The sequence below is a fragment of the Andrena cerasifolii genome, chromosome 13, assembly GCF_050908995.1.
Source record: "Andrena cerasifolii isolate SP2316 chromosome 13, iyAndCera1_principal, whole genome shotgun sequence".
Classification (NCBI taxonomy): domain Eukaryota; kingdom Metazoa; phylum Arthropoda; class Insecta; order Hymenoptera; family Andrenidae; genus Andrena; species Andrena cerasifolii.
In genome coordinates, this window is record NC_135130.1 from 10,799,925 (window position 1) to 10,821,348 (window position 21,424).

The window sequence follows — 21,424 nt, forward strand, 5'->3', positions numbered from 1 at the left end:
CCAGTGCGCGACTTGCAATTAGATTCGCGTTCTTCGATAAGGGACGAGCTTGCGATGGAATGTCGTCGCCGAGGATTAAGCGATGAATTGGTAACGGGACCGTTTGCGATATCGACCCTCGGGATTATTATTAGCCGAAAGGACGGTCTCGAGGGGGAATGGGGATCATTCGTAAGCGTCGAGGGAAACTAATTTGCACGGGTAACGAGGGGAATTAGGCTTTTCTGGCGCGGCGCAACGTCGCTCGTTTTATAAAAGGAGGAAACAGCACCGTGACAAGCCTTTGGGATTATTCGCGTTAGAGCAGAATTCCACGCACCTTGAGGGATTCGGGCAAATAGCCGGCAAGGAAGTCCAAGAGCTGGGACAGCTCCTCCTCGGCGAGCAGACGGAAGTTCCAGCCTCTATCCATCGCTTCGGGGCACTCCATGCTGAAACTAATTACCGAGAAATCATTGCGTAAGAGGCACGAACTTTCGAACCTCACGTCACCCGTCAAATTCCCTTTTTCACCCTTTCAGCGACTAAGGGCAACCTTCGGAGATATCTGGAATCATTGTGTCTCCTGAATTCGATTAACCTTTCGTGAAAGAGGACGATTTAACTCTGAAAATACCTACGGCGAATCGTTACCTAACCCCCTAAAGGGGATGAAGTTAGATAGGGGAGGGAAGATCGCACGAGCGATAGCCAGACATGTGCATTCCCCACCCTGCACACGGAACCCCTGTACCTTCCTCTGACCCGTGTATCGTCCCGAAAATTACTTCCACTATAAATTATTCTCAGATCGATACGAACATTTAAACCTGCACGCGCATCCATCGCCGATTACATTAACAACGTAAACGTCGATTTAAAGCCGTGTTTCTTTAGAATAGAACTGTTATAACATACAAACTGTACGAGACTCGTTGAAATCAAGTACAGGAACCTCTAAAAACATTATCCAAGAACGCTCTAGCAAATTTAATATCTATAGTTTAACTGTGAATATTAAGAAATAAACCGAAATACGAGCAACTTACTCGAATGATCTAAATAACAATTTTAGCTCGCCCACGTTATACGATTTGTGTTACTAAAAGAGGCGATGTAGGTAGATTTGTAACTGTGTAAAGCAAACGTTTTGAAAATGTTCGTGGAAGAGGGAAGACGGTGCGTTACTTTCATGACGCCGTTACGTTTGTCCCCGCTCTCCCCTATCTATGCGAGGAATGAATTCGTTGAAAGCGCCACGTAACTGGGTCGGCGAGGCGCCTATAAAAACGGTTAAAATTCAATGAACACCTACGGTTTGTAAAATTCATCAGCTTTTGGTAAATATAGCGGAGGCTCGCCTCCGTAAAATTGAATAATCGATCGGGCTCAAGGACAAGATATCGCAAAGACGAAGGAGAAGGAAATTGGCCTGTCATTAGCAGTCATTAAAGGTGGGCGCACCACTCGTATGCATACTACCCTAATGTTTCTACGCGACGCGGCGATTATGTAATTGTGGCGTTACGTCCCGAGTAGGACTAGAAGGTTCCCTTGAGCGGTTAAAGAGTTCCACAAGGTTCTTGCTCCTTTTAAGCGCCAAGGCGGACCTTGAATACGCTCGAGGATAATGGGGGGAGAGGATTTCGAGGCTGAAGGAGACTGAGTGGACTCTTCCCTTAACAAATGCCATTTCTAACAAACAAATAAATAAATACGAATACAAATCACAAACCCTTTCGCTTATGTTGTAGAGAGTTATCGACACTGACTCGATGCCTACAGGCGTACAACTTACGTTGACCGTGTCTAAAGGCTGCGACTAATTTACCATTGTTTTACTAAACTAATTGACTAAATTTTAGCGTTCACACGCGAAAAAGCACTAAAATACTCGACATACAACTTACGTTGACCGTGTCTAAAGGCTGCAACTAATTTACCATTATTTTACTAAACTAATTGACTAAATTTTAGCGTTCACACGCGAAAAAGCACTAAAATACTCGACATACAACTTACGTTGACCGTGTCTAAAGGCTGCAACTAATTTACCATTGTTTTACTAAACTAATTGACTAAATTTTAGCGTTCACACGCGAAAAAGCACTAAAATACTCGACATACAACTTACGTTGACCGTGTCTAAAGGCTGCAACTAATTTACCATTGTTTTACTAAACTAATTGACTAAATTTTAGCGTTCACACGCGAAAAAGCACTAAAATACTCGACGTGTCTGAATCAGCCTTAAACGTGGAAATCGACGAGACAAAAATATCGTGTCTCACGTGACACTTTAATCTCGCTAGACAATTATTTTATTATTTTTCAATTGTTTTGCCATTCGTTTGATGAATCTAGACTCCCCTGAGACAAGTCTCGTGTAAAATCTCGTGGATTGGCACCTGAACCGGAGTAACGCGGCGCGATGCTTGTCTGGTCCAGTCTGCGGACGTGTAAGGTGAACCGCACAGCGCGAACTTGACTGATTGAGCTGCACATGTGTCTAAATTACCGAGCACCGGCGGCCTTTATTCCACGGGTTTTTATTACGATGCACGTAATCGAGGGGCCAGTAGGTCACCGGTTTCCGCGAGATTACCGAACCGCTACTGGTCCGGGAAATGCGCAAAGTGGATCTCTGTTACGCGACGTCGAACAACTCGGCAGATTCGCTTTCCCAGGTGTAACAGGCGAATGAGAAGTATGGGAGAATAGGGGGGCGTATGTCACAGCGGGCACTTTCGACCTTTAAAACGTCCCTCTCGTCGCGTCGCTGGAGAACCGGCGGCTTCTGCACCCCGAAGGCCTGACTTTGAGCTATCGCGTGAAGCGGAGCACGCCCGTGCCCGGTCAGACTCGTATCCATCATCGTGCGCGTTAATCGGTTCGACCTTCGACGCTGGGAAAGAGCGAACCGCTCGTTAGAAAGTGATAAATGAATATTAATTCAAGGGATGCGCGGGAAACAAGCTCCCTTCGAGTCTTGGAGGAAGGTCGCAGAGCTGATCGCCGAGAATCAAGTCGTTAACAAGCCGAGCTGCACCGCGGAAATTCAGTCGGGATTTAACGACGCGCGAGCATTCGCGGCGCAAAGAATTCACAGCCTCGGGGAATCTAGGGATTTGATGAACATTTGGCACCTGATACGATAATGAAATAAAGAAACCCCGGTGATTCTTTAATACGATGAGACCGACGCGATCTGGGTCTGCGTAACCTTTGCCTAAGGTTTCTAATTATTTCTCTCTTTTTGGTGCGCAAACCAACACCGACGAGATCGCGACGCAGTATCGCGTGTCGACCATTATCTACGCGTGCAGCGTGCTTAGCTACACGAGCGATACAGGCATTGTCATCGACGTCAACGGTATCGATACGATCTATATTTTCCTCGCTATTACCCGATAATGCTAATCTTCGATGTTGCTGAAAACAATGCGCTCCCCCCCCCACGCCCCGCTGCGGAGATACCGCCACGATAAATATTGCGACAAGATGCTGACATTGATTGAAATTCAGATAAGCCAGCTGCCCTCTTAACTTGCTTATTTCCAACCACCCCGTTCGATTAATTACCGCACGCACTACTGCCGACTCTTACTTCGCCTGAGTCGTCCCTCCCACTATCGGTCTGGATAAACGGTGCTCCACTGTAAGCGCAATAAATTATTTCCCAAAGGCTTCTCAGCTTCGGACGCTACTGCTTAGACGAGATTCTCCAGAGTAATTGGGTGCGGAAAGCGAGGCTAAAGCAGGTTCCAGACGTGGCACGATCCGCAGCATCCTCGGCCGAGCGGTCGAGGGACAACCGGCCAGTTTATCGACGAGCGGACGAGCGGAGACAGTGAACTCGCACTGGCTACCCCGAGGAATCACACCGATGTCACGATAACGTCACAACAGGGAAGCACTACGTGATAGAAACGAGTGACGCGCAATAAACGAGCCCCCCCGGAGAGACTTACCTATCACCGCGGATCATCGTTCCCTGTATGGCTCGTGGAAACGCGTAAACCACCGTGCACCGGATAGACATCTATTTACCTGATTGAGTAGCTCGCGCGATCCTTTGGCCAGCGGGTGGAGAAATGGTCCTCGCGATCGACGAGCGCTGGATTATCGAAAGACACGAGAATTACGCGGCACGAGATCGGTCGAGGGTGAGAATGGCCGCGGGCTGTCGTCAAGGGGTAGTTCCAACGGAGGCACCCGCCCTCGCCGCCCCCTGAACCCGCACTGCCGCCCCTGGGCCACCGTTACCCTCCGTGCACCGAACGCCACCGTGGTGGTCGACGCGCAGGCGCCACGTCAGTCCAGTGCCGCGCCACCGGACACGCGCACCCCGTCCCGGCGGAATTCTCCTTGAGATTCGAGGCCACGAATGCCGAGCATGTTGCCTAGGAATATTTCACGTTGCCGGGCGAGCAAACGAACGTTCAGCCGCCGGAACGATCCAGTGATATCCTCCTTCGCCGGTATTTCTAATACCACCCTCGCGTGTTATTGCGACAAGAATTTTGCTTTCGGACGTGTCGCAGGAGCGACTGCACGCGAAGATCGATATTCTCGTAGAGACAGCACCGAGACGCGGCTACATTTATCAACCTGTTTCACCGTACTGCGCCTGGCACGCAATTTCTAGCCAAGTGCATCGCCTTCTATCATCGTTCCTTCGAGCCCTCACCCCTGTCGCCTCGAACTCGCAACCCTTCCCGCGACGTTGCGCCCCAATTTACGGATGCGACGCGTGAACCATTATCGCGAATACTCCGCAATATGTATTGGGGGATAATACAGCTCATGCCTCGTTCTCACATCCTGATTATTCTAAGATGCTGGGACGTCCGGTTGAGAAACGCGTGCAAACGATATGCAGACACTGAAAGACTTATAGAAAAGACTTCTGCCCGGGGGTACGGTATTTTCGAACAGCTGTGCTCCTGTGGCTAGTCATTGTCGTACGGTACTGCGCCCAGCGTCGCGACGCAGGAGGACACAGCCTCCACCGCCGCCTCTTCATTTTCGCAAATCGATCCGACTGACGGAGACAGGAAGCGTGCCCGATAGTCTCGATGCTAAAGTTGCCTACGCTTACAGCGCGCGGGAACACATGGCACGTACGATCTGCAGGGAAGTTACATTGTAAATCAAGTGATTCGCGGAGAAAGGTGCACGCAAGTGGACAGAACGAGCTAAAAGTAAGACACTCCTATTCAAGTGTTGCACGCGAGCCGAAGGTCCCCGGAATATCCGAGCTATAAGTCCAACTCGTGCAGTTTCGGGGTGCACGCGCTTGCCACCCCTTTTCTAACAACGTCCAACACCCCCAGCCCTGAGGTTGGATCAATCCAACGAACGAGCAAGTAGAAAATCCAAGTAGCACTGCCATGGTAATCGTATTGCCATGTGGCAACGGGGATCAGGTCGAAATGCCCGTTGGCCTTAATAGAGACCGAGTAGGAATGTTGCGGATACGATAAGAATTTTCTGGACGTTCGTCATAGGAAAAGTCATAGTGTCCTTTTATCGAAGATCCCCGCGCAACGTTTTCTTTATTGATAGCGTAACGGAGTAAGGAGAGCCAGGTGGATGATAGTTTGAATACCAGAATAGGTGTGCCATCGTCGCTTGATATGTGGACGAGCTGGTTTGGCGCAGGTACCCTCTACTATCTGATAACGAACGTATACATTATGGCTTTGGATATGTACGTCATTTGAAATGTCCCTCGTTATCTGGTGCATCCCCTCCTTCGGTCAGCGCGCATGCGTCCTGAGCTTGTGGCATCCGTGTCAACATAACCTATAAAGTCGTACATTAGGTTTCCTCGAAAAAGAAAATCACGACGGCGAACACAATTATCTTATTAAATCGTTATTGGCAACGTGTCTCGATTAAAGATCAATCGCAACGGATTGACATCGTAAAAGTTGGTCGGAGAGCTTCGCCTCACTCGTGCAACGATGGCTATTATTTTGGAATAATTCTTCAACATTGGAAACGCATGCTAGTATGTACAACAGTACGCCTTATGTCATTCCATTACCATTCATTGTAATCGTAAAGCACGCAAATTAATGTTTCAAGGAATACTTGTAAACGATGTACTGCAGCATTTCACGTTCAAGCAGAATTAAAATAAACTTCTGCGACAGATCTACCTGCGGCGAAGATCTCTAGTAAACACACGAAAAGTACAGAATTTGAAATGTTCCTTTCGGTTGCCTTTACCGATTCCCGCATGTCATAACCGTCTTTGAACGTCATTCGAAATTTAAACTCGCCGTCGCGATTTTTTTAAACGAATCGATCGTAAATTCCAATAATGAAAAGAACCCTCGCAAGAAAGCAACTGCAACGATTGTCTCGAAATATCCTTACGACGGAAAATACAAAATTTCGCGTCCCGTGATGCGATCGGGTTCCAGCGCGGAAAAATTATCGACACACGGCAATGAATTTTAATCGTAGAATGAATCTTCGAAGATAACGATTGACATGCATAGTTTACCTGCGCAGGACGCGTGCACTCGTGTGCGACTGTAATGACTGGAGCTACGGCGTCATCGTTGACATTGTTTAGTTGAACCTTTTTGATTTCGCCAACGTGTAGAAAAGTTGTAGTTGCGAAGATTCGTTTGCACCACGCCCCTAGCAAAATATTCGAACGTGAGCGATAAAACCGATGTTACCGCGCGTAGAATGTGTAACGCAAATGTTTCGTCCATTTTGCAGATTACATTCACAAAGTGAGTATGTCCAGGAGGAAACTCTGTGGCAGACAATTTGACAACGTGGATTACACACAGCTTACAGAAACTGACAATGGCTTTGTCGATTCTCAGGTGAGACGCCATCGATTTATATTTCGTGCAAACCTTCGATGCCATTTTTCGTTCCATTGCAACGAGGACTATACGCTTGATAGAGCAACGAAACATTTCGCGTGAAAATGAAAAGTGGCATTAGTAGAGCAATTGATATCAATTAAACGCAATTACTTTTAACAGTTTGCGCATCCGCCAATAAAAATACCATGGAAGGCCATTACATTGGCAGCTCTTCTCTTTGTTGGAGGTACCATCATGCTCATTATGGGCAGCTTAATCGTGACTGGTCACATAGACACGAAGGTAAGATTTCTTTAAGGGATACTCAAAGTTTCATATAACGTGCGATGTATAACGGTTTACTTGTTTGCAGTATTCAGACCGTATGTGGCCAGTAATAATTCTAGGAATTTTAATGTTCATACCAGGTGCTTACCATATGAGGGTAGCTATTTTAGCGTACCAAAAAGTGCCGGGATATTCTTTTGATGATATACCAGAGTTTGATTAATGTGTTGTCGTTTTTTACCGACAGTAGTTAGGAATTCCAAGTTTTTATTAATGCGTTTTAACGATACACCATCGATGTTGTTCAGAGCACATTGCGAGTATTATTATTATTAATATTATTATTATATTTCCTATGTGTGCACGCTACGATCACGGTACGACTTTTCAAAAGATTGTACCATGACGGTCCATAAAAAAAAAATTACGATTAATAAAAAGAAATTGTTCACGATTGTATACTGCTAACAGCCTATTTGGTTACATTACGTACCATATTTTAAAGCAGTAGACAATATGCTACCAAGAAACGTCAAATTATATTTTATAATTTATAACAAATTGTAAATAAAGAAAATATAATTACATTACTCGGAAATTGAAGTGAGAAACATGATGCGCATGTAACGTTCGGACAAACGATCATATTCTGCGGATTGTAGCTCCAGAACCATAAAAAGAAAGTATACAAATTACAACGTTCTCTACGCGAAAAGTTAATGACCATCGACTCAAAAGTAGTATGTATATCAGACAATTACGAAATTGCCATTGTCATTTACCGAGTTGAATAAAATAATTATCGTTCAGAAATAAAGATTCAGTCGAATTACCTAGGATGCTCGCATTGTAAATATCGTCGAACGCTTATATTTTGTAACTTGCATAATCTACCCTTTCTTGAATTTGTCAATAAAATACGTGGTTTAAATTGTTGCTTTAGTACAGCCGCCATTCGCTTTTTAGTTTCAATAAACCTGTTATTATTTTGTTCAACTGCTCGTCTGTCGCAAGCAAGTTGCGTTTCCGTGGGGATAGTCTAAAAAAGAAACAATAGAAACTAATTACTCGAATAGATGATTGTCTTACATAAGCATACTTATCAAAGGTAATAATGTTGAACAGTTGTACAGTGAATGTAACTTACTTCAAAATGAACGTATATCGAAAGCTGTTGTAAACTAATACGATCGATCGCGTGTCCAATATTCGACGAAAGTTGTTGCATTAAATTCAAAAACGCGAGATAAATTTCTTCGTTGGTCCAATCAGAATGTATAATAACATATGTTGCTGGATGAAACTGATCAGAGAAGCATACAGATAATAAAAGCACGGGTTTATTTTTAAAATATGAAGATGAGTAGTCATTTGTTCTTGACCTACCCGTATGTTAGAATATATGCCTAATCCAATTGCATTCTGATAAAACTGCATAGCCAGATCTTTATCGATGTGAACCAAAGCAGCGGTCAATGCACGATGCGTTATTGTATTTAGCGTAAAGTTATAATTGTCAATTAGTTTTCCGATATTTATGATGGACTCGCGGTCTCCTTCCAGTAAAACCACTGCCACTATTTTATTCGCGGAACGCGTAAGATCTAAAAGAAATAAAATTAGCTTCAGCGATTGAGTGGTACTGCTGGGCTGCTGCTTCTTACCTACTGGGCTGAAGTTACTAGATTGATCTGCAACTAAGAATTCTAAAAGAAAAATTGCATGATGTGGAGACATTTCGCAAAGTCTATCTAACAAAAGAGCTACTGCCTGTGCTCTTATGCAATCATCCTTAGCATTACTCGGTGTTTCCCACTTACTACGATTAGTTGAAATAATATTAGTTTCTGCAAAAAATCAAACATTTCAGAACAATCGCAACTGAATATCGGTATGATTTGAGGCAAAGCTACCCGTTCTGTTAGAAAGTGTACCAAGGAAAATGAAATGCTGACTCACGCTTAAGTAGGGTGAAAGCTTTCACGGGTTGATCATTTGCTAGATATATTTCAGCAAGGAGTAGAAGAGTCACAGCGTCGATCTCTTGCAAGCGAATTCGCATTTTTAATATAATATCAACATCTTCGAGTAGTTTAAGTGCAAGCACCCAAAGTTCCATTTCAGCTAAACGGGCCAAAATATGTATCGCAACATCGAGCAGTATTTCATGCAATACAGGTGTCGCCCCGATTTGGACTGTTATGTCCAAAAAAGAGAAAAAACGATGATATTAGGTGTAAGAAAACATCTGTATTAATTAAAACAAACATTCAAACCTGTTCAAAATATATTTATTTGTTTCAATTTTAATACAAAAATGGTACCAGGTAGACTTTATTATACGTTACTATCTTAATAACGAATATCTTCATTTTACATATAAATTAAATCTCATCGTTCAGATCACCCTAAGGGGTGATCATTATAAAAAGACTGATCTGTCCTTAATGGTGGAATTTTAAGATAAGTCAGAAACTTAAAAATATTCATATAAAACTGAAACTGTTTTAGGGCATCACTACTCTGTCGGTCAAATTATCTTAAAGTTCAGTTACCTCCACTACCCTATTCTAAAATTTCCACGTAAAATGAAAAGCGCGATTGCCAAATCATAAAAAATAAAAATACAGAAAAACAACTTTGAGTATACAGAAAAGAAGTTCACGTAACAAAACCAAGGGTTCAATGATTAGGATGTTTCAGTGAATAAATCGTTACCTGCAAACGAAATGAGCTTACTCAAACGGGACTGAGAACATTTTACTTCCTTGTGCAAAATTTTATAACATTCGCGAGAGAAAACCGTCTTATCTGTTGGTTTAGCGGCATTAAGTATCCTCGTCACGCGATCATAATCATCGTGCTTAAGTCCTTCCTGAAGACTCTGGACATCTAAATAAAACTTCCAAAATATTCTCCTGCCGTGAGGCGAATGTGGTTCTGGCAAATCATCTAGAAATTGAACATAACAATACGAATAATAATGCATACAAACATAAGAAAGCTGCAGCGAAAATAAAATGTAAATCAGTCTGCTAACATTTTTACCTATTGGGTGTAACGTAGGGCTTTCATTTTGTGCATTATTGTTATCGTCTCGTTCTTTCGTTTTAGGAGAACACTCTGTCCAGACTTTTGGGATAATTGTTACAGAATGTTGACTCGTAGTTAATGCACTTTCTGCCTCATTCACTGGATTATTTACATCGCCCGAACGAATATGTCTATCAGACTGCGAGGGCGAGCTTTCCTTCATCGTGTTGTTTTCGCGCGTACGCTTAAGTAAATTATTAAAGCGTAACCATAATCTCTGATCGACCGCGGAACGAACTTTATTATCGAGTTTAATTACTATATTTCTATGTACGTCGCCGACGTTCTTTCGCGTTGTTACACATTCTCGTATAATAATTGTGATAATCTCTGGTTCTAAATTTGGTACTTGTAACAGTAAATCCCTTAAAGTATTCCAATATGTACCGTCAATTATATGATGTATGATATGGTTCTGTAGTATTTTCACGATCCAGTTCACAAAGTTGGAATCATTATGATCTACGATTCTTGCTAAATTATTTACAACTATTTCCATAGAAATATTATTTCTTTCCCAAACTACAATAGTCCACTCAGCTGCTTCGCTGGTTGCAACGGCCAATTCTTGAAATCTTTTCAATACTTTTAGTACGAAAGTGGTGTCTGCATAAAGTAACACCACTAACTGTTCATATATTTTACTTAAAAAGCTCAAGCAACCCATTAGCACTAACTTATCTATCACTTCGAATAAATATCGATCACCATCTACGTACAATTGTGTCATAAGTGCCAGAAACTGTGAAATAAATGAGAAAAAAAAACAATTTAACTGCAAATTTTTCTTTAAATTTCAAGTATGGTATATGCATCGTGTACGTACATTATGCCTAAAACTACAAGCTTCCGTACTGCAATTACCAGTCCTGATGTATCTATAACAATAGCCCTGGAAGCACTTTGGAATCTTAGGTCTCGCTACCTTTGTAGTTTCATGGTTGTGTGGATTTTGAAGAATCCTCGGTATCAAAGGAGCTACTGCTTTAGTGACAGGACTGCCCAGCCTTAATGCCACTGATATTCTGGCTGCCTTTGGAGTAGTATTTTGGCCGTTATTCGCATTGATAGTGTCATATACTTTATTAAATTCAGATGCAGTACTTTCGTAATAATTCTTAAACACAGTATCAGTCATGGCATAAGGTTTTTCACTGGGAACCAACGACTTACGAGAATTCGGTTGAGCGGAAATAACCGGACTATCATACCTACAGAAAAGAAGGGGAATATTATAAATTATAGTTTACTACTAATTAGTGCGAAGGAACTGCAATTACTTACTCTGCCATAAGAGTTGAATCTGCATACAAAGAAATACAGTCAGTGTCGGTGTCATTGTCTTTGGCATCCTTTGCAGTCTCACAGTCATGGTTTCTTTCGCCTGTAACTTCAACCTTATGCTCCACAGGTGATTTCGACGTCTCTGATATTATTTCGCTTGGTTTCCATACATTCTGCAGCAAATCACTGTCTTCTTCGTTAGTACTGCCAAAACTAGTACTTGCTTTCTCTTCTACTAAATTTAAAATACCTTCTTCATTCTTTGACTTTGTTTCTGGAACATGTGCAACAATAGTTGGCTTACTAGAACCTGCAATTACCATTTGGGGCACTGTTCCAGCAGTTGACGCTATAACACTGCCTGTGTTATCAGAAAAGTCATCACTCTCACATTTTCTGCCAAAATTTTTAAGGCAAACACTTCTATTTAATTTTATTCTTTTTCTACCCTCATTTTTAATACTTTGGTTACTATTTGCATGTTGGTTTTTTGATAAATTTACTGTCTTATCAAAATCTTCTACTTTGGTACTTATTTTTTCAGTCTCTTCTTTTGTACTTATAATATTTTGCCTATCTACAACACCACGCTCTGCTCTCCGTTTTAAAGCTTTATTGCTACTTAATGAACTTTCACTGTTCATCCTAGTGGCAGTAGTTACATTTCTTGAATCTCTAGGAAGCGCTACTTGCGCAGGAAATGCGGTGGTTATATTATCTCTATTACTGGAATATTCGCTACTGAATTTAACATTGTACGCTTCATCTGAGATTTTAGTTGAGAATCTATCCTTCCATGCAGTTGACTCCACAGTACTGGAATCTTTTTTACTATTATTTCCTTTTGCATTCGCGCAATTCTTTTTAACAGAATCTTTCACCTTTACTACTGAATTATCTGCAGTTTTATCATCATTCTTTTTAAACACATTATCTTCTACAATATTTAAAAGCTCTGCCATATTAATTTCGGTATACGTATTACGTGATTTACATTTAGAAATATTGAATTCTGTAGAACTCTTTATTAATATCTTAGGGCCGAATAAATCTGTACCTTGAATGTCTCTAATTTGAATTGTATTTGGGGATAAAACAGTTGTATCAGTAATAATTGGCATCGTCCTTTTTCTTACATTCTCACGTGGAATTCTATATAAAACAATATCGTGATCTATAGCTTCATTTTCCAGTAACAAGTCTTGTTTGATATTTGCCTCTGAAACTGTACTTTTTTCTTTTAGATTGTGGTTACAGCTAGTGCTCGATATTTGCGCATTTGCTGTACCCTTATCTATTCTCTTAGGCACAGGAGTAAGTGTCGTTGAGTAACGCTTAAGGCTACGTGCAAAATATTCGATATATTCATTTCTTTCCCGAAGCTTTGAATCTGCCCCTAAATTTATCGAAGATACAACTTTATCTTCTGTTCTCGGCTTTAGATTATTTATTCCTGGCCTTTTGAACTTATGACAAACACTTACTACGTTTGCATTTCTATTGTACGGTGCAATCCTTTTTAAGCAAACTTTCAAGTTTTTAGCATTTTTCCATGCCTCTGCTTTCAGAATTGGATCTGCGTAAATATTAAATACACTGTTAGTAGAAAATTGATACGAAACCTAGGAGGTAAAATTTTCAGAACTAAGAATATAGTTGACGGGAGACAGAATATTCTAATACTCACTGTATTTTATTTCCCATGAGTTAGCTGCATTCATTCTTAATGCAAGACCTTTACTTTTAGACAAGGTATTAGTATTTTGACGTCTCTTTGGCTTACGTAAAGGCACTTGTGCGGGTGCGTTTAAGTTCTCTACGCTACTACGTTTAACTATAATAGGTTTTACAGTCTCATTCTGTGGCAATACGATTTTCCCATTCCATAATGACAAATCATCAGTATTTAAATGCTTATTTTCTAATATATCTTCTGTACGATACATTGACTGACTTTCCTTAGAAGCTTTGTAATCTTCTGTGTGTTTGGATCTTTCTCGGAGCCTGCCCTTGATATTCCATTTATTCTTATCAATTATAAGGTCTCCTTCGACGTGTACCATATGTGGTCTGTCCTGAGGCCAGATATCCATCCTGGTTTTTGTTATTTCTCTGATAGCGTTAAAAAACTAGATTCTACTACAGCCAGGCTTTATAATTCTGCCGCTAAATACTTTTTACATTGAAGTACATTTAACACCCTGATGACACAAATGGAAATCGACGTGAAAATCCAATTATAAAAGCATTACCTGCAGGCATGTCAATTTTATTAACATTGCAGCAGATGTTAAAAGATTTTCACGCCACGAGTACATAAATAAAACAGCGCACAGGTCCTACGATTGCTTTTATGTTACTAATCTCGTGGAAACGTACGCAAGACGAAAATCCATTCGATCGATAACGATATAAAAGTTCAGATCACTATTAAAAATTGCAAATTAATTACGGTCACATTATCATAGCAGCGTTAAATATCAAATTATCAGCACGAGTACTTATGTTAAGTATTCTAAATGAAGTTAACAAACAGTACAAACGAAGATTCGATTTTGAAAAGTCCACGCTGAACGCAGCACGTGTACCTTCGAACAATGGATATGAACTACGTATGTAGATAGAAGACGCACAGTTATTCTTACCGACTTTTTCGCCCTTTTCCACTGGAAGAGAACCGCGGTGCTTGGCTGGACACTGCTGTTAGTCCTGAAAGATGTTTAACAGCGTATACGATTCTATTCACGCGGGAAAACACGCGAGTGCACGTGATTTCATTCACTGCATCTCACCGCGAAAACATTCAAGCGCGTAACATACTAGCGAGAATCACAAGCGTCGTATATCGATACATCGATGTAGTATCGAAAGAATTGTTGTTCCTCTCCTCAGCTTATCATAATTTAAAACGCGCCCAACACTTTTACAAGTGACTTGAATTTAGATTTAGTAGCCGTACCTTCATCAGCCCTCTTTCTTCAGTGTGAAATAATTACACTTGGTGTCGTTCCATTGATAATTCTTCGTCTCGAGCAATCTTATTAGTTCCACGTTGTCCTTGCGTTGCGCGTTTCATTCGCAAAAATACGATCGCCCTCAGTTTTTACGAGCTGTTGACACCGCTAACTCGAGTATCGGAATGACTAAACGTTGAGGCTTCGATTCCTTAAGTGTTTATGTATAGCAGAGATTCTCTTGGTCACTAAAAAATACAGTGGCACTCCGCCGAGGGCAATGGAACGCCGTCTACGAAACGTCGTCGGTTGATAAATTTGGAATAATAGCGTAATCAGTCGATCACAACAAAGTTCGATCATCTTCAGGTCCAGTTACGCTTGTAAATAGTCGCGCGGCGGAGCTCGTGCGGTCCATTCTGAAATGCTGCGGCTGAGAACCCGATGTCCAGGTATTTATCTTTTGTTGGACAAGGAGAGAGCATAGTGCAATGGAGAACGGTAGAAAGAGAACGAAAGAAAATAAACGAGTGATCTGCGTAGAACATCTAAATGATATACGTAATGTTTGCAGCATAAAACGGTGCAGATTCGTGTAGACATGTAATAGGCTGATGTAAATTCAGAGAATAAATTATTGAAATAAGTTAGTGGGTCTGAAAATTCTTTTTTTTCCGTTACGCCACAATGAAAGAAAAAAAAATTAAAACCGACTTCAAAAAAATAAAAATGCGCTAAAAAGTAAAAAATAATTTTGTTCCTTATTTAATCTACGACTCTAAATTTGTTTATGTCAGCGCCGCATCATTTGCAATGTGTAAATTCAGAGTCGTAGATTAATGATTTTTGCGACCCTTTACATTTAATTCGAAGTACTTATTTTAAAATATAATTTTTTACAGTGAGCAAAATTTTTTCGTAGATATTTGTTGAATAACAAATGCCTTCTGTTTTATGAAAAATGTAGTAATTATATAGGTGATTTGAAAACAATTTAATCGCTCGATACTAAATTCAAACATGTATTACCTATTTTTTAGCGCTTTTTTAAAAAGTTCAACTTTTTTATTGATTTTAATTTTCTCTTTCTACCAATTTTGCCGGTCTGTATAATCTCTATTGTTTGTAAATTGTACATTCTTATCACACGAGGTGCAGTATCAACGTGGCATTCGAGGGTGGAGTTCCTTCGACCTTCAAAGCAGGCCCACGAAATGCTCTCGGATAAAAGTTGGAAAGACGCGCCTCATTTATTAACGCAGCTGTGGAGAGTAGAAAGTCACGTGGCCATAAAGAAGCAAACGGCCAACGCGTCTTTGCACGTGTAGGAAAATCTTAGCCCGAAGAGTGTCAACAATAACCTTTTCAGAAAAACAGGCGTGCCTCTTGAGAATAAGCGTCAGGGTTTGGAACCACAATGGATACCAGGCAGGCACTGCAGTGTGTCTGGAAAAAATCACTCGAGTGGCTCGACCATAAACCTTTTCTCTCGCCAGACACGTGCGAATGTCGCGCGGCAAAGAACCACTTCTACTTTATGACCCCGTCATTTAACCCAAAAGTTAATTCCAACCGTTAGCTTTCACTTCATTAGCAGGTCGCCATGTGAATTTCACCAGGGGTGCAAAGGCACTTTATCGCCTCCGCGCCACGGCTTGCATATCCAGGTAGCCCTCGGGTGGAAAAACGTGCGAAAAAGAGACGTTGTAGGGTTTGCCAATAAAACGACGCATCTTCAAAGTTGTCCCGACAGATGTTATTATTACAAAAATCGCGCAACGCTAATGATATAAGATCGTAACCGACAATGATACCTTTATTTATGAAATGGCTTTTAAAACGAGTCAGTCCATTTGTTGAAATTTAAAGGGCGTAAACTGTACTGTCCAGTGAGTTGGACGCCATCTGTTCGTCAATCCAGTCGCGTACATAGGCAACGTTTGCATAGACACCGGGGGTACCATCGCCGCAACCGATTCCCCATGCTACGATGCCCGCTTGCTGGTACCTGGTGGGATCGTTTTTACTTGGACACACGAGGGGACTTCCTCCGTCACCCTAAAATAAAAATTGCACCGTGTGAAGATCGAACATAATTGTCGGAGCACATGTTTAGGCGATAAAGGCTGTAGCAAATTCAAGGTACCTTGCAGGTATCCTTGCCGATCTCTCCACCGGCGCAGATGAAACTCTCGTGGAGCTTAAAGTATTTCCCTAATCTCGTCTTTCGCAAACTGTCCTGGCACGTGTCGCGTGGCACTACCAGCAGGTCTACTTTCTTCAAGATGACTTGGTAGAGCCCCTTTTTGTCTGAAAGAATTCGAAGTTTTCATTAACCTTGGTATAAATTTGTAATCGTCCAGTTAAATTTACACATCAAGTTATTTACTTCTCAATTTAATTTCACATTAATTATGTAAATTATATTCAACTTGCGCGAAAGTGATTAACATCCTTACCGAATACATCTTTGCCCCAGCCGCTGGCTACGCACCGAGATCCGTCGTAGACGGCGCTCCGCTCTGGCAAGCAAACGACGTCGACGTTCTCCGCGTACTCGACTGGCTCGGATAGAATTAAGATCGCCACGTCAAAGAATAGTGCTCCAGCATAATACTTCTCATGGACGATCACAGACTTTACCGCGCGGTCCTGGTGCGGGAATATTTCGTTCTTCGTTTGCGTGTCCCATTCTCCCGCGCGAATTCTCAGTTCCGAGGGTTGTTTCCTGTTGGAAAAAGTAACCGCGGCTCGATCAGAACTATCTCGTCAGCGGAAGTCGTTTGAAATCGCTTCAACGCTACTCACCCCTGTACGCAGTGAGCGGCTGTTAACACGGCTTGTCTGTGGATCAGGGAACCTCCGCACTGATAGACGTTCAGTTTCTCATCTTTCCCATCGATCGTCTCCTCTATCAATATCGCAACCATCCACGGGAATTCGCCGAATTGTGCTTCGTTGTCAGAGTTACCGGTGATCCTGAAGCCAACACCCTCGGGGTACCGATTTCCGCAGCCTCTCCTCTGAACGGGAGGTGGCGTGACTTTGTCTTCCATCTTCACCGTATCTGGAGGCTTGCAGCAAACTTCCAAGTAGTTTTCGCAGGCTCTGTATCGTTAAAAAGTCATCTTCAAATACCTCGCGTCCGTGAAGACGGAGAAAGGAATCGCGCACGGAAGGGTTCAGACAATTGCGACCGGATTAAATTAAGGCACACGCGTGATTAGCTCTATACATATACCTACCGATATCTCGGAAACGAACAACGCAGATGTGAAATGTACCTGATTCCGATTAAATACCAAAATATTTCTATGAATGTCTCGAAAACTGAAGCCAAGCGGCGGTGACTTGTATAGGAAAGTTATTCTGAATCATGCCCCCAACAACGTATCTAAATTTCATCGAAATCGATGCTGAAACCCTAAAGTAATTAATTACCGCGGAGAGGAGGAATCAGAATCGATTTTGAGGTCAATCAGTCCGACCCCGTCTACTAAAATGGTCTCATTGCGGCACAGAAAATAGGGCACGCATTCGCAGTTATCGGCTTGCGGTCCCGGCTTATTCTTCATGGCCAGAACAGTGCTTGGCGTCGTGCTCTGGAGATTCGAAAATATGCTGGAAAGCAGGAAGTCCAACTTAGGATTTTCACCCGGTTTGGGAAACGCGCTCGGGGTTGTCTGTGCCTCGGGTGCTGGGTTCGGTCCTGGACTGAATCTGTCCAATATCAGGTCAAGCAGAATTCCGTTGTTTTGCTGAGGCGATGGCAGAGCCAGGCATGCACTGGCCAGGCTCAGTCTCAGGAATGTCCTCCACATCGCGGTCCTGGAGATCCTGGAACAACGGGATTAACTGCTCTTATCCTGCCCCACGCTTATATCTCATTGCCCCGCGCAAGATTCCCCCACTGAACAGCCTTGAGCAGAACCAGATTTTGCATCTCTACAGACACAACCTACCTAACACCACGCGAAATGCTCGGATCGTGGAGATTTCAATGCATGTCCCACAGCAATCCCTCGCGTAAGAGATTATCAGTCCTTTTATATACATATAAATAACGATGGCTTCTTGGACTCGTACAAGAGGTAAAAATTCAACCAGGTTTAGCATAGAGTCGTTCAACTTTCCTTCAACGATACCCTAATAGGAATGATGTCTTCCTAATTTTATGATAACCTTAGCGCATTCAAGGTGCCTGTAGATTAATCATTCTCCGGAATTAAAGCTCGCGCAGAAGGGGAAGAAGAATTTACATATCGAATGAGCCGTGGTCAATGCGTCTTGAAGCAAATTTTCCACAAATACAATACGCGGAACACAAAGTTTTAAGGCGATAGACTTCTTCAAAGAGGAAGCTGCAATCGGAACTCGTTTGATGCTCGCAGAACTTCGAAGTACAAAGTACAGAATTATCTCGAAGGAGGGTGACTCTTCGGCATTGAACGTTTCGGCTCGCCTGTATTGCGTTAATGCGGAAAAAGAGATAGTTACCGCTGTCTCATCCGCCGCGGCAACAACAGCAGAAGTGCAGGAGATAACGATCACCTTATTCTGAGCAGCGACTCTATTTGTAGAGGCAACTTAAACAAACGTATAAGGTGTCGAAAGATATCGCTGAAGGGTGAAAGCGCAATAATTAATATGTACGTTTCACGATCTCATATTATTCTCGGCGATGCGTGCGCACAATGAAATGTAAACTGACCGAGATACAAACTTGGTCGGTAATCGTTGAACAAGGATGATAGGTGCGTGAAATATTCGCGATTAGAACTGATCTTCGATGGCAGAAGTTTCCTCTTCGGAATTTCCAAGACTTACCTCAAGCGCGAAAATAAACAATGCGACGCGTGAAATCTGTGATCCAAGAGGTGATCGAAGGAGAAACGTAAAGCGCCGATTAAATTGAAACGGTTAACGCGAATGTTTCCTATTTGAGACCAGCCTATGTAATAAATTGAAAATCTTAACTGCTTGTACCTCACAGCTATATGCGTTAACCGATTTTGATGAACTTTCCAGCATGTATACAACTTACTTAAATCTACAAACGGGATTTTAAATTTTCGTCACAGGTTCAGATAGAAAAGTTGAAAAACGCGACGTTCACTATTTTCTTCGCTAGTCCCACCAATTGCAATCTTTTTTAAAAACGACGAACCACGTCACCTAGCAAATCCTTCTGCTTCTCAGAAAAACTCAAGTCGTTTGGACCAATCTCAAACAAGTTATTCCGCTTTAAAGGGTGTCCGAATACTTTTAAGGCCCACTGTAGCTGCTGAAACTCGCGAACGCCAGCCTGAGATACGTACATATCAGCGGATTCCGTTACATTGACTCTTGTAAATGAATTCAAAGATGAAATCAACAAAACCGCCGGTTGAGTGTACGACCACAAGGTTCAAGGCGAGGAAGCGTGAGCACTGCTCGATCGCAAGATCGTGTTTCGAGAGGGCGACGATCGTTGACGATGGTTCGCGAGGCGTCTCGTAATTTCTCAGCGCGTTCTCCTAAATATCGCGTGTCAGGAGACTCGGCGAAGCTAATAGCTGGATGGCTGGTAGACCTTCGGAATCTTAACAACGGGGAAATACAAGTTTTTCACGTGGAATTGAAAAGTAATTGAAATTCCGAGCGAGTGGAAGTAATCGCCTAAGTGCTACACCCCCGAATACCGTGGAAATATCGAAAACGATAAGCTACTCACTGTGAATTCAGTTTAGGTATCAACCAACGAGTTCTCTGTCCAAGAGGCGACTCACGTATGCGGCGTGACGGATATTAGTTCCTTGACTCGTCCCTTTACACACAGGGATGCCGAGGTCCGAGTATTTGTGAGAATCTCCCCACCATTACAAGCGATTTGTTGATTCGTTATTTTTGTTACTATATACATATGTACATGTTGCCCCTTGGCAGGCTCAGGCACCTTCGAGTCCATCGACGCGAGAATGGTGGTATTCCCCGTGCTACCTCGTATGCGCGTGAAAACGCTACACGTTTCTGGGAAATTTTCGGGAAACCATTAGGATTTCCTTGCCCAGCGACACCACGCTTCCTCTGTCACTTCATTCGGCTCCATTAAGGAAAATAAGCAAATCCCCAATCATTCCATAGACAATTATACAATCAGTTGGTATGATTCTAACAATTATGAGATCTCAGTCAGAACAAAGGCAACGATCCACGGCAGAGTACAAATACCTTGACACGAAAATGAACGATTCTTAAAACGGAAGGAGCTACAATTCCGATGGACAATAAAATGCTTTTTCCCTGATTTAGATTTCCGGCGGAAAGAGTTCCTGCAGAATTAAACGAGGTCATCTATAATAATTATTTTTTCCACGACAAAAACAATGTTATAAATGGAATTAAAACAGCGATCGATATTTCCTTTGTAAATTAACATTTTCGCCGTGGATCACGTATACCCTATTCAATAAACAAAGTAGCACGAGACTGTATAAAATTAGATAATGCAAAGATATTGCATAAATACGTGTATATTCGGTGTGGTACAATTACAATTTTTATTGTTAGAAAAAGAAACTAACTTCCACCGTGAGAATATGTGATCCTGTGCACATTGCCGTGACCACGATTCAAACCTGGGTTACTACGGCCACAACGTAGGGTCCTAACCACCAGACGATCGCGGCTACTGGAAGAATCGGTTGTACGATCAAATTTTTTAGTGACATTCAGATTTCATGTCGATCTATCTTACAACAAATCATTCACATTTATATTTCACATGCATATCAACAAACAAAATAAATATAGAACACATTTGCGGGCGTATAAAAGGGCGCCTGTCATTTAACCCAAAAGTTAATTCCAACCGTTAGCTTTCACTTCATTAGCAGCTCGCCATGTGAATTTCTGCAAGCGTGAAAATGCACTTTATCGCCTCCGCGCCTCGGCTTGTATATCCAGCTAGCCTTCGGTTTGAAAAACCGAAAGAAAAACGTGGGAAAAAGA

At 42.1% G+C, this 21,424-nt stretch overlaps 4 protein-coding genes across 12 annotated transcripts in view; 1 reads left to right on the forward strand and 3 right to left on the reverse strand.

Moving 5' to 3' along the window:
* Positions 1–5,825, reverse strand: part of LOC143375809 (glycine N-acyltransferase-like protein 3) — an 18,692-nt gene extending 12,867 nt beyond the window's left edge. Inside the window, exons 1-2 of one of the 3 annotated variants that reach the window (XM_076825302.1) lie at positions 5,697–5,825; positions 320–437 (exon numbers count right to left, since the gene is read on the reverse strand). In XM_076825302.1, the coding sequence (XP_076681417.1) occupies positions 320–437; positions 5,697–5,701 (123 nt within the window). In that variant the 5' untranslated portion in view covers positions 5,702–5,825. Of the gene's footprint in view, positions 1–319; positions 438–4,029; positions 4,961–5,696 lie in introns of those variants that run through there. The other 2 variants (XM_076825303.1, XM_076825305.1) reach the window with 2 other exon arrangements.
* Positions 5,604–7,415, forward strand: LOC143375811 (transmembrane protein 230). Of its 2 annotated transcripts, none has more exons than XM_076825307.1 (4): positions 5,604–5,643; positions 6,721–6,830; positions 6,996–7,118; positions 7,189–7,415. In XM_076825307.1, exons 1-4 carry the CDS (start codon positions 5,619–5,621, stop codon positions 7,324–7,326), a joined length of 396 nt encoding a protein of 131 aa, XP_076681422.1. In that variant the 5' UTR covers positions 5,604–5,618; the 3' UTR covers positions 7,327–7,415. The 2 variants fall into 2 exon arrangements, with proteins under 2 accessions (XP_076681422.1, XP_076681423.1); XM_076825308.1 differs by lacking the exon at positions 5,604–5,643 and adding an exon at positions 5,855–5,995.
* Positions 7,354–15,238, reverse strand: LOC143375802 (uncharacterized). Of its 3 annotated transcripts, XM_076825281.1 has the most exons (12): positions 14,440–15,238; positions 14,126–14,189; positions 13,168–13,907; positions 11,481–13,056; positions 11,023–11,407; positions 10,152–10,938; positions 9,822–10,055; positions 9,063–9,299; positions 8,768–8,950; positions 8,490–8,707; positions 8,251–8,406; positions 7,354–8,142 (listed from the first exon to the last, which is right to left on the reverse strand). In XM_076825281.1, exons 3-12 carry the CDS (start codon positions 13,571–13,573, stop codon positions 7,933–7,935), a joined length of 4,392 nt encoding a protein of 1,463 aa, XP_076681396.1. In that variant the 5' UTR covers positions 13,574–13,907; positions 14,126–14,189; positions 14,440–15,238; the 3' UTR covers positions 7,354–7,932. The 3 variants fall into 3 exon arrangements, 2 of the variants coding, with proteins under 2 accessions (XP_076681396.1, XP_076681394.1); XR_013086981.1 differs by having other exon boundaries at positions 7,354–7,693; positions 7,740–8,142; positions 13,168–15,238; XM_076825279.1 differs by having other exon boundaries at positions 13,168–15,238.
* Positions 15,239–15,572: 334 nt separating this feature from the next.
* Positions 15,573–20,302, reverse strand: LOC143375807 (phenoloxidase-activating factor 2-like). Of its 4 annotated transcripts, XM_076825299.1 has the most exons (7): positions 20,148–20,302; positions 17,876–18,271; positions 17,243–17,542; positions 16,894–17,162; positions 16,581–16,744; positions 16,249–16,492; positions 15,573–16,167 (listed from the first exon to the last, which is right to left on the reverse strand). In XM_076825299.1, the coding sequence occupies exons 2-6, from the start codon at positions 18,253–18,255 to the stop codon at positions 16,298–16,300; spliced, it is 1,308 nt and encodes a 435-aa protein (XP_076681414.1). In that variant the 5' UTR covers positions 18,256–18,271; positions 20,148–20,302; the 3' UTR covers positions 15,573–16,167; positions 16,249–16,297. The 4 variants fall into 4 exon arrangements, with proteins under 4 accessions (XP_076681414.1, XP_076681412.1, XP_076681415.1 ...); XM_076825297.1 differs by lacking the exon at positions 15,573–16,167 and having other exon boundaries at positions 16,233–16,492; XM_076825300.1 differs by lacking the exon at positions 15,573–16,167 and having other exon boundaries at positions 16,233–16,492; positions 16,581–16,736; positions 16,886–17,162.
* Between the last annotated feature and the right edge of the window lie 1,122 nt (positions 20,303–21,424).

Coding starts and splice junctions, on each gene's coding strand:
- LOC143375811 (XM_076825307.1), top strand. CDS start 5,619: ATGTGGACGAGCTGGTTTGGCGCAG. Junction 6,831..6,995: donor ATGGCTTTGTCGATTCTCAG/GTGAGACGCCAT, acceptor TACTTTTAACAG/TTTGCGCATCCGCCAATAAA. Junction 7,119..7,188: donor CTGGTCACATAGACACGAAG/GTAAGATTTCTT, acceptor ACTTGTTTGCAG/TATTCAGACCGTATGTGGCC.
- LOC143375802 (XM_076825281.1), bottom strand. CDS start 13,573: ATGGATATCTGGCCTCAGGACAGACCACATATGGTACACGTCGAAGGA. Junction 10,939..11,022: donor CTTGTAGTTTTAGGCATAAT/GTACGTACACGA, acceptor TTTATTTCACAG/TTTCTGGCACTTATGACACA. Junction 8,143..8,250: donor CGATATACGTTCATTTTGAA/GTAAGTTACATT, acceptor TTTCTTTTTTAG/ACTATCCCCACGGAAACGCA.
- LOC143375807 (XM_076825299.1), bottom strand. CDS start 18,255: ATGTGGAGGACATTCCTGAGACTGAGCCTGGCCAGTGCATGCCTGGCT. Junction 16,745..16,893: donor CTGGGGCAAAGATGTATTCG/GTAAGGATGTTA, acceptor GAATTCTTTCAG/ACAAAAAGGGGCTCTACCAA. Junction 16,493..16,580: donor TCGGCAAGGATACCTGCAAG/GTACCTTGAATT, acceptor TTTTTATTTTAG/GGTGACGGAGGAAGTCCCCT.